The 11,553-nt window shown below is 42.6% G+C and overlaps 2 protein-coding genes across 27 annotated transcripts in view; both read right to left on the minus strand.

Annotated features, from left to right (window-relative positions):
* Window positions 1-157: 157 nt before the first annotated feature.
* Window positions 158-7,715, minus strand: nop14 (NOP14 nucleolar protein homolog (yeast)). Its single transcript, XM_076087214.1, has 19 exons — window positions 7,550-7,715; window positions 7,229-7,414; window positions 6,475-6,609; window positions 6,153-6,294; window positions 5,820-5,971; window positions 5,470-5,601; window positions 5,224-5,346; window positions 4,986-5,117; window positions 4,586-4,898; window positions 4,264-4,394; window positions 4,079-4,164; window positions 3,820-3,955; window positions 3,440-3,541; window positions 2,916-3,069; window positions 2,648-2,807; window positions 1,268-1,415; window positions 1,051-1,169; window positions 758-913; window positions 158-659 (listed from the first exon to the last, which is right to left on the minus strand). The coding sequence occupies exons 2-19, from the start codon at window positions 7,412-7,414 to the stop codon at window positions 539-541; spliced, it is 2,628 nt and encodes an 875-aa protein (XP_075943329.1). The 5' UTR covers window positions 7,550-7,715; the 3' UTR covers window positions 158-538.
* A 787-nt stretch (window positions 7,716-8,502) lies between these two features.
* The window catches only part of add1 (adducin 1 (alpha)), a 22,319-nt gene continuing 19,268 nt past the window's right edge, over window positions 8,503-11,553 (minus strand). For 12 of the 26 annotated variants that reach the window (XR_012953050.1, XR_012953048.1, XR_012953047.1 and 9 more), the window contains 2 exons: window positions 10,879-10,932; window positions 10,303-10,440 (listed from right to left, as the gene is read on the minus strand). Coding sequence is in view for 8 of the 26 variants with exons in the window: in XM_076087316.1 (XP_075943431.1) it covers window positions 10,166-10,440 (275 nt within the window). In the remaining 18 variants the exon portion in view is untranslated. Of the gene's footprint in view, window positions 10,441-10,878; window positions 10,933-11,553 lie in introns of all 26 variants that reach the window. The other 14 variants (XM_076087350.1, XM_076087339.1, XM_076087283.1 and 11 more) reach the window with 4 other exon arrangements.

Genomic DNA, 11,553 nt, shown 5'->3' on the forward strand with positions numbered 1-11,553 from the left:
GCATCTGAACGCCCACTGAACGATCCATAAGCTTTATGTAATAGAACAGTACCAATCCTCTCTACCATAGCATTTGACTTTTTACATTTTTATCATGATGGGAATAAAACTGCACTTTACTGAGCTTGACTGGAAAAAACGAGGATGGAAAGCAGAGAACATAAAGACACTCATTTATTTCCTGCCTGTAAGCACATTATAGTGATGGATTCTGGTGGCAAACCGAGTATTAACTGCTGTGTTGACTGACACTTCCAACAACAGTATCCGATATTCGCATCAAACGCCTACATCATAATATGTGACAACTTGGGGTGTTTGTTTCTGACAGCTATTTGTCAAACACTATAAAATGCTGCGACAAGGAAGTTGAATTTGTCCCATCACGCAATTAAAAAAAGAATCTAAGTACAAAACGGCTCCTAGTTCCACAGATGTCAACCTTGAACAGGACCGTTATCCACATGTGGATGAGAGACGTCCACTTGACAGGAAACAGACGACGGAAAGAAATAAGATGAAGAGTGAGATTCTGTGTTCACTTCCCCTTCCCCTTCTCCTTCCCCCTCTCCTTCCTCCTCTTCAGGGCCTTCCACTCTCCCTCCTGAGTGGCCAAGCTGCCGAAGAGCTCCCTCACTTTCCTCTTTCTCTCCGAATCTCTGAAACACAGAACGCGCAACAAGTTAAAGGCTTTTTTTTCTCTCTCACAGAAACATTCTTGTTTCTCTTCCACATGGACACTCTACGTTATCCGTACCTGTCCATGACCTCATTGAGCTTCTCTCTGGCCAGGAAGCGCGTGTCCTTCCTGATCTCCCTCAGAGCGCCCTTAAACTCCTTCTTGTACTTGTGCTTCAGTCGCTCCTTCTCTCTCTCCTCTCTGGTGCTGCCACGTTTCTTTCCGTAGTCCAACCTGACAAATATTAAAGAAGCAAATGAGGTCTTTAAAACAAATGCCGCGGTCATGCAAATGTGCATGTTTCATCTCACGTTTCCAGATGAGGAAATTCATTTTAGCAGATGTTTTGGACTCATTGGATTACATCTTACACTTCAACAATCTTGGGTGTGAGCAGCTTCAGAGGAATCGGCTTCCTCCTCTCTAAAACCAGCCGACTGCGAGTCACGGGAGCACTGCCGATGCTCTCCAGGATCTCACCGCGGAGCTCCTGCAACAAATATCACAATTAGGGAGAAACTGAGAATCCGATACTTCTAGCGACAAAAAGCGAGACCTCGCCGTATAAAAACTCTCGTTGGCACCAACCTGTAAAAGCTCTGGTAACGTTTGGGCTGAGAGGTGTTTGGAAAGCAGCGCTCCGATTGGCTGAAAGACGCACGCGAAGGACGTGAGGTCTTTGTAGAGCAGACAGCATCGCTTCACCAAGTCCAGGCAAGTAGACAGACACATCAACCTGCGGAGAGACAGATCTCACCTTTATAGTTTGGGATTTATTAAGATTGGGGTTTGTTCTTTGTCACTCACGGGTATATTTCACTTTCTTTGACGAATAGTCAATACATTTAATCAAATTAAACCATCTCCAACATAACTGTGCTCGAGTTTTGGGTCAGAGCGGTTTATGGCACGTTATGAGTATCAGTTTTAGTTGAGTACAAATAAAAATGTATATACTCGCCGCCCGTGCACTGAAGCCTGTTTACAAGCTCTGCTTTGTGCCCACACAGCAGCTGCTGTGTGAAAGCACACTGGCGACTCATCAGAGTCACAAGAGTGGATGCATCAGCTCCGAGCAGCACATTCTGTGCAGGTAAACACCGTGTGATGGCTCTTCATAGCTTTCATACTCGTACATTAACAACGACCCTCATCACACATTTATTCCACTGCATTTTTTATATAATGTTGTGAAGCAATTGTTTAAAGAAAATAAAACAAACAGTGGAAGCCCACAAACATGCACACACTTCATCTCTCTCTCTCTCTCTCTCTCTGGGCATCTAACTGTCTCCAGACCAGTGTTCCCTGCTGTTATGACATGGTGTTATTACATGGTGTTGTTTCATACTCTACTCTGAATGGCCAATTAAGGCATCCTGAGATGCGTTGCTTCTGAATGCCATGTCTCTGGGGGTCAGCGGTCTATACAAAACAACGTCTGGGGAGGCTTTCATTTAGAAATCATTTTTGGGGACAGTGAACACACAAACCAAGGACAGTAATTGAATAAAGAAATGACGAGAGTGTTCTTGTCATCCAAAGCTTTCTGATCAGCCTGGATAGGTTCATTATTCCTCCTGTCCACACAGGCTGAGAAGACACACAATGTTTCTCCAATGGAAGCGATGGGGAACAAAACCTACAGTCCTCACTCTGTACAAATATACTTTACCTTACCTAGTTTATCCAGCATAATAACTGAAGAGTAGAACATGTTCATTAATGAGCTTTAAAAGTGCTCAAATGTGGATTTCTTTTCACTTTTGAACAAAGCCCGGCTAGCTGCTTTCCTATTCCCACTCATGCTATGCTAAGCTTAGATAATGATCTCTTTGCTTTAGCTTCATATTTAAATGGACAGACAGTCGATTCATCTCATCCAACTCTCAGCAAGAAAGCAAATAAGCATATTTCCAAAATGTTGAACTATTCCTTTAAATTAAAAAAAACGTCTTCCCCTCCTACCTGTGGTGATCTCTGTCCAGCTCATTTCTGAGTTCCAGGCGTTGGGTCGCAGACAATGGAAGGCTCTTCTTTGTCCAGCTCTTGCAGGACTCGGAGTCCGACAACACCAGCAGATCACTGCACTTCCCTGATGGCCTAAAGGGCGGCACCACAGTGTAACCTGCAACACAACGTCAAAGTCTTGTTGCACCTCACCAATGCTGGCACACACAAAAAGAAGCACGCTAGAATTGTGTAAATGTGTCGTTTCAGATGAGCGCGCGGCTACCTAGAGAGGTCTTGTCCTGCACGGCCAGATGCAGCGTTCCAGACAGGAAGTTGATGAGCTCGGGCAGGAACCGCTTTGAAAAAGTGACGTACTCCACTCCCAGACAGCACAGCGCTAAGCCCGACGTCACGTCCTGTAATGATCTCACTGGACACTAAGGACGTACAAATCACAGGTAACAGAAACACGGGTGCGATTCATGGCGTTAGTGCTGAAAACAAAGCATCCATTTGTCCAGCCACATTGATTTTTCACTTCATATAACGGCCGTGTAAACACCGAGTGCTTCAGCTGCAGCAGTGGAAATAAAACAACTGCATAACCTGGAAAACTTCCAATTGAAAATGTTTGAGGAGTATATATGGAAATAAGCACAAAAAAAGGGTGATTAATGAGAAGAGAAGGGATGGGTTCAAACAGAATGAGAAACTGTGAAATCCCATTAGAGAGGCAGGAAGACAAGAACAGTCAGAGAACAATACAGACACGGCTCTAACGACACAGACAGTAAACAGACTGTGTACCTTGGTGAGAGCCTGGCTGATGTAAAGCAGCGCCGGAGTTGAAACTGGGTGTCTGAAATCTGAGGTAGGAAACAGCAGGGCTGTCACCTTCAGGTAGATGAGCTACAAACACAAGAACAAACACACACACACACTGTAGCTGTTTGTCACAGACAGCGGAGAGAATGAGGAACAAATACTGTCGTTTGATCCCAAGAATCATTTTACCATCTCCGTATGTTTTTCAGTTTTAAAGAAAGTGATTTAAGACACTAGAATTAAACAAAGATAAATCAGTATTTGTAGTAAATATATGAATAGATATTATAGAACAGTATATTTTCCTCCAAACCTACACCCTTGACAAAGAGGACTTGTTAACGCTATCAAATAATCCATACCATGTCTAGCGTTGGGAAAGCAATGTGCCCTTTGACCTCCAGCACCTCCTCCGTGCTATGACCAGCGTCTCCGAGGATGCTCTGCATGGCCTTACAGGCTGCTTCTGGAAACATCTGACACATAGTGTACAACTCTCTACACAGAGATACAGAGAGAGAGAGAAACAGTGCAGGAATGATCAGATACGTTTTGTTTTGAGGACCACATATTTAAATCAGCGGTTAAAACTAGAGAAAGAAAGAAACTTTGTGAACTCACGGTATGAGCTTATCTACGGTGGTGAGTTCAGGTGGACTCCGGGTGGCCAGTTCTCCGATGTACTCCAACAAGAAGCCAAACAGTTTCTGAGACAAACAGAGATAACATGTTAAGTCCTTTACGGTCGCGAACGCAGCCTAAACACTGGCTACAGAGACAAACGTATCGCCTGCTCTGTAGTTTACCTGCAGTTTGAGCTTATTGCCTACAGCCAAACTAGCGTGGTTGCTTTTCTGAGTCCTGGCCACGATGAGGCGCTGGTTGTCGGGGGTGTGGCCATGGAGCAAGTCTGTCAGGTCGCTGTAGTTCTCCGGAGCTGAGAGAAGAAGAAACGCATCATAGAAGTAAAACACATTATTAAAACGGGAGAATGCTGACGATACTCATCGAAGCAACGTCTCACACAAAGATCAACTCCAAAAGAAAAGACAGGCTTCTTTGAGCATAGTTTTTGTACACGTGTACTGTGTAGTACTACTGTGTAGTACTACTGTACTGTGTAGTTACCAGTAAATGTGTATGGGAGCTCTGCTTTAGCCGCTTCCTGCTGGGCCTTCATCTCCTCTTCGCTCAGACTCGGTTTGGTGCTGTCCTCTTTGGTCTCCTCATCCTCGCTTTCTTGCTCGGACTCCAGGTCAGAGTGACCATCTTCATCCTCACTGCTGCCCTCCTGCCCCTCTTCCTCCTCCTCATCATCATCATCTCCATCTTCTTCTTCTTCTTCCTCCTCCTCCTCCTCCTCCTCTGACTCCCCATCCTCTCCACTCTGTCCCTCTTCATCATCCTCTCCATCCTTATCTTCAATGTTCCATTTTCCATCCTGGACTCACAAAAGAAATGTGAATTTAACACGTTCTGTATTAACACATAAATCGACAAAAAGCGGTTGTATTGCGTCGTCTCTCACCTGATAGGACAGGGTCTTCTTGTCCTCCTTATCCAGGATAAAGCCATCATTGAGGTCATCGGCAGAGATGTGGATTTGACTCCCTGAACTCTCCCCGACTTCATCTCCCATCATCCTCCTCAGGCGGTCCGCCTAGGAAGAAAACCAGAGCACAAAGAGAGCATCAAAATATGTGCTAACGACTAGAAGTTGTTTTGCGTTTTGAGATGAAAGTGGTACCGTTGCACGGTAAGCATACCTCTAGTTTCTGCAGCTTCTCCCTCTCCTCGCGGGCGAGCTCCTCTGGGGTTTTCAGCTTCTCCGACGGCTGAGCCTTCATCTCGAAGACCAGCTCTCTGACCATCATGTCGTACTGCTCCAGCTGCAGCACACAGAGGAAGCAGAGAGAGAGAGAGAGAGAGAACAAATAAATATCAGGCTCCGAAACCGATGAATGAACGCACATAGAGGAGGAACAACATTTCGCTGACTGCTGTGACTCTACCTTGGGCTTCTCCTCCTCGACGCGTTCACCTTTGGGCGTCTTTTTCACCATCAGAGCCTGGATGCTCTTCCACTCCAGATCCAGCTTCTCAGTCAGCTCCTGAGACTCCTCTTTCCTCACCTGTCGTTCCCGCTGAAAAAGTCAAAATAAATGAAAGAGGTTAATCATCTGGAGCACAAATAAGCTCACTTTCATGTTTTAAATAATGTCAGCGAGCAGCATTAAGCTGAAGTTACTCTAACGGGAGTAAATGGTGTATTTGTTGGGGACTATTTTCCGCTGTGGTAGAGAACATTCTACAGCAACAGGATGCTGTAATGTGGGATTAACTCAAACTGTTACCGGCTCACCTTCTCCTGCTTGGACTTCTGGATGAGCTCTTCAATGAGCTCCTGTCTGGACTTGGCTCTGTGGTGGTTGTCTTCCCCCTCCTGCTGCTGCTCCTCTGAGGTTTTCTTTCTGAGGAGACCTCCTCCTCCAAAGTGGGTGGCGGTCAGCTCGGCTGGACGAGAAAGAGAAATCGTGTCACTATTATGTACCAGACTGTCACCTATAACACGACTTATCAAATCCAGCTGTGGGCTGGGAATGAAAAGCCATTGACGATAAAGTAGAGTCTTTTTTATGATTTATGTTTAAATCCCAAAATATGTAAATGGTGTTTGGACACCAGCAACACTCACCTGATAAAAGACCTTTCTCTTCCGATTCATCGTCGCTGTTCATATTGTCGTTGAACTTCTCCATCTCAGCCAGCGACTGGCCATAATGAGTCAGCTCCTCCTCCTCGTTCAAGTTGTACAGATCCTTCTTATCGTGGACACGCTGAGTAATAAAGCAAAGTTTGGCGGAGGGTTAAAAAAAAAAAATACGTAGTGAGATTTGTTGTTTGACATTTTTAAGTAACAAATGAATCATTCAGAAGGCCGAAACTACAGAAGTAAGTCAAAGCAGGGACAAATGGGGCCTGCTGTGTCCTGTACACATCACAACAACATCACTGACCTGTCTCTCCATGGCGAACCTCTGCAGGATTTTGTCTTCTGGCGCCATGTTGGTGTCATACTCCCCAAAGCGTCTGTCGATGAACTTGCTGGACTTGCCCTTTTGTTTGTATTCCTTCAGGAGGGTTTCTTTTCTCTACGGAGCGAAAAATAAAGAGTTGCACGTGACGACGACAAGAGTTACGTCAATGTCGCACCGAGCGATTTATCAAATCTGCAGCAAAAATCTCACATATACATATAAAAATCATACATCAGAAGTAATATTTAATATGTTTAATCCAATGCTACGTGTACAGATACTTCTTTTATCCTCACTGGAACTTGCTCTTAGTTCTGTTCGTAGTACTCTCTGTTTGCATGAACTCAGAAAATCTTAACGGTCAGAATTACTCATCGAACAAAAAATGTTCTACAGTTAATTGGGTACAATTACATTTGGTATAATTACCAACTGCAATGAATACATATATAAATAAAGTTGATTTCATGGCATTAATTGAATACCACATCAAATTGGTGCTACGTGTAGAATTTTTTGGGCTACATCATCAGAAGATGAAGATTGAAGAACTGGAAAAAGTCAGTGTTAACATGCAGATGGTGTTTATACAAATCAATATTTCCCTTTGCTTTATGTATGTCAGTTAATAGTATGATTACATAACATGCGTTACTGAAATCTTGCTCGCAGATAGATAAGTTATTAAAGATCAAGTGTGAAAGTAACTGACATGAGATTTCCTCTAACTTACCTTATTAATGGCTTTGGATCGAGACACACCAGGGAGACCCACATCATGCTTGCTTTTTCTCCCCAAAATGTCAAATTTCTTCCGGTTGATTTTCACCTCAAAGGGATTGTTTTTGATTTCGGTGGAGGTCTTGGTTTTGCGGACCTTGTCGGCGAGGCTCCTCTTCTTCTTCGGTACCTTCCCCATCTGTAACGTTAGCGGACTGATTGAGCGAACATCACTGACATTACAGACGGAGCGACTTTATAGCTAGCTAGCTTTACTGTGAGCCGTCCACAGTTAGTAAACAAACCGACATTATCAGACAGAGGCAGAGTTTACCTTTTAGCCGCGCTGAGGAGTCGAGGTATTAAATCCAGGCGGAAGGAAACATGGGGCGCGTTGGCTTTGCCAACTCTGAATTTAATAAATACCACTCTGTTTTATTTGTACTATCCACGTTGTTTCACTTGGTTTTCCAGCGTGCACAAGTCTGAGGTGAAAGTTCAAAACAAAGAAGAAGACAGGAGCTACTTCCGGTATGAGATTATCCTACAGCGCCCCTAGCGTTGAGAATAAATTCATCCTTCAAAATAAGGGCACGGGTCACACAGAGAAAAATGGTGTAATAAAGAGTAGTTTACAACAATCCCAACACAAATACATGAGAATGATTGATTCTTATCCCATTAATAACGTGAAAATAATTGTATTTTATTATTACAGAATCTGCATAAACTTCTATGAAATTTGATATATTCATGGGCCCCAGAGGTGCAATAGCCTTGATCTCCTGACTTATTAGTTGTAATTTTGTCCAATAGTTTCACCCACAGCTGTACTTTGTGCTGATCAGGGAATGTTAGCATGCTAACACACCAAACTAATTATATAAATTGAAGAAACAAACCAAAATATTTAAAAAGCCTTTTAATACGTAAAAAGAGCAGAAGATTGGACATCTTTTTAGTAAGACTTAATAAAATAGGTAAGGGACCAAAGACACAAAATTAGTCTTAAATTTGTTGATGGAGATAAAGGAATATACAGAACACAGATAATTAGAAGAACAGACAAAGGACAAAAGAAGCTCTGCAGAACAATAATTTATGTTATTACCCAATCAGCTAATAAATCTTAAAACTAAATGTTACTATTTTTGAAATGCTTGATACATCTTAATCTATCAACAAATACTTATATAGACTCATATATGGTCATATAAGGAGATGCCTTACAGTCTCTTTCTACATTTACACTGCAGATTTTACTTAAATAACTACAATCACACAATATTGATTTTCAAGGTAAGTGGATTTATTGTATTCATGGTTGTAAAAGAGGCAGGACCATAAAAAAAAAAGGTGGAAGTGGTAAATCTGTAGATGATACAATGCTGAGACACATCTCAATTGGAAGATTAGACAGATAATACAACAACTATGGACTTAAGTATTATTAGCACACTGAAGCTAAGAAAATACATTTCAAATAAAAGGGGTAGTTGAGCAGTACACACTGTAAGCACTCTTTACATGCAGTCCTTCATGACTTAGACATTCTCAGCTTGTATGCAACGATGTAGGTACAACATCTGTGAACAAAGGCTTATCAAGCGTCTCAGATTAGGTGAAGCTTCCCGTTAGTTTTGCCTTTTACTAGAACAGGATGACTACACAGAAGTTAGCAATGCAACGAGACGGCCTTTGTATAATGCCCTGCAACCTCAAGCACAGCTCATTTGATTACACATCAGCTAAATAAAAAAAAAAAAAGGTTTCTCCAGTGTACTTTGTGTCTTTACTGCAACTGGAAACCATCCAGGTTGATCTACGCGGCTTCGGAACAGTGACGTCGTTTAAATGTTCTGGAACATCTGTATCTATGTTTATGATCGAGTGTGTGGAACGAGTTCCCAGTGAGCTTCAAAAGGAGGAAGTTCACTGTGCTCCCTCACAGCACGCAAAGCCAGGATCAAATAATCAGAATAATGAATGTTTGTTTTTTTACACATTACTTCCTACTAACCACTTACAGCCAGTCGCAAATATGTTATCAACCCTTGGAATAAAAAGAGCACAACGCTCACGCTGTGATTCTAGCTCAACATCTGTAGGTTCAAACTATCATCTGCAGGAGTTCATCTGGTTTTGTGAAGTATTTAACCCAACTTCCACATCACATGAAGACCTTACAGCACTACACAACCTGCAAGTTAAGGCCGTGTTTAATGCTTTCAGGTCGAAGAGCTTAAGTTTAAAAAGTCAACAAACACAAAGATGAGATTTAGCTTGTGGAAGATTTAATGAAGATATTGGATTACGTAGACATTAATATGGACTTTGTATGACTGCATTTCCCATAAATAATCAACAGAAAGTATCCCAACTGCAGTTCTCCCGGCCTGCTAACATGTAATTAGCTTCAGTGGTAAAGTTAGCACGATTCAATTTGTGGTTGTAACTATCAAAAAAATGACCACCAGTTAAATGAGAGTTCAAGCTTCTCTTTCTGCATTCATTGATTTTAAAAGACACTTACATATTTTTGATACAATCCCAATACATTCTAGTGGTTACAACAGTTTAGTAATAAAACCCTAAAACCTCACAGTAAGTGTGTGGGCCTGTAGTAATAGACATGCATCAAAGGCCAGATGGAGCGGAGAAGACAGAATGAATCACTCACAACTAAAAACAAAAAAAAAAGCCCCTAATAATTCAAAACCTTTATGCAATCCATCATTTTTACACTGTATACAAAATTGGCACGCACTAACGAGGAAAAACAGGTTAATAAGCCAGCGACGAATTATATCAAAACAACAAAAAAAAAAAAAGCATAACTGTGTGTTTACTGTGGCTAGCTCGAAGGGTGCAGACAAAAAGCGAAAAAAAAAATAAAATAAAAAGAGGCGGCGGCCAGCCTTGAGGACCGATCAGACAGACATTCTCCAATCTAGGACTCAGTCTTTTTTTTGTTTTTCTTCAGGAAGGACGGTGTGCGGAACTTCTTTTTCTTTTTGGAGGGGGATTTGCTGGGAGACTCTTCTCCCTCCTGGTCGCCAGTGTCAGCGGGTTCCTCCCCCTCAGCCGCGTCGGCGTCGGCGGGGGCGGATTCCTCGGCAGGAAGTGCCGGGGCATCGGAGGGGTCATCAGGTGTCAGGTCTGGAAGGGTCTGTCTCAGGGTGGCGGCGTCGCTCTCGTCCTTATAGGTCTGCTCGGGTAAGGACTCTGGTGGGAGGAGGAAGGGGGAGAGTTATTGATCTCGGACGACAGACTGATGGATCTGCGCTGCTGAGCTCACACACACACACCACTGAGGCTGCTGCCAATCGATCCCCGGACAAGTTATTAAATCCACGTGATTTAGAATCAGTTACTGTCTTTAAGCAATATAAAGGGTACAAAGGACTAACACTTCAAAAGGCAACATTCCCACTAGATTCACAAACACGCTGATGAAATATTACGCCGGACCCTTAAACTGACCTAAACCTTCCTCAGATCAAAAGCCAAACCAAGATGCAGCGTCTCTCTTACATCACATGACAGAGAAGCAAAGACTCGCCATCTTTTTAGCTTTAAGAATAAGCAACTAAAGGCACCACTTTGCTCTCATTATCCTCATTTTGACAGGCCCAAGCTGATACACAGCATGTTGGTGTTTACCTTCATTTAAACAGGGAAATCTTAATGAGTGCAGTTCCCTGGCTCATTTGCACCCTGTGTACAAACAAACACAAATCAAAGTCTACAACACAGAAGTATAGAGATATAAACACAAGTGAGGTAACACAACAAGTCAGGGGAGCGGGATCGAGTTATATTCATGTATAACTGGCACAGCTCTCAAGGAGAAATAAGATGAAATTAGGACTTTGTTAATTATTTAATAGCAATGTAATCCAGTTGCTGGGAGTATAGACACTATATAGCGCTGTTCCCTCTGGTCTTAAATGTATGTCTTGTTTTCACAGATCACAATTAACTACAGTAATCCGTCTTTCCATTAATGCAGAAATTATTCTTGAAAAGATATATCAACTTGCTAATGCGGATTCCGGTTTTCAAGATAGTGTATTTTTTAAATAATGTAACTGTAGAGCATGAATCCAGCCTGTGTGTTTGTCCCAGTGTGTTACAGTAAGCGTCTGAGGACGGTTACGTTGGGCTAAGAAGCCCTGCAATAGTTTTATTTTAGTCAACTTGACACATTAAAATGTCAGGAGTAGACCGGACCGATTCATGGGAATAAAACTTAAAATATGAAAACCCACGCTCGCTGAAAACAAGCTCTGCTTTTGTCCCAATGCTGTCTGAAATCATGCACCCGTCACCAGATAG

This window comes from Anarhichas minor, unplaced genomic scaffold (genome assembly GCF_050575085.1).
Source record: "Anarhichas minor isolate MPS153535 unplaced genomic scaffold, ASM5057508v1 ptg000002l, whole genome shotgun sequence".
Classification (NCBI taxonomy): Eukaryota; Metazoa; Chordata; class Actinopteri; order Perciformes; family Anarhichadidae; genus Anarhichas; species Anarhichas minor.

Coding starts and splice junctions, on each gene's coding strand:
- nop14 (XM_076087214.1), bottom strand. CDS start 7,414: ATGGGGAAGGTACCGAAGAAGAAGAGGAGCCTCGCCGACAAGGTCCGC. Junction 4,395..4,585: donor GCTCCCATACACATTTACTG/GTAACTACACAG, acceptor TTCTTCTCTCAG/CTCCGGAGAACTACAGCGAC. Junction 3,070..3,439: donor TCAGCCAGGCTCTCACCAAG/GTACACAGTCTG, acceptor GTACGTCCTTAG/TGTCCAGTGAGATCATTACA.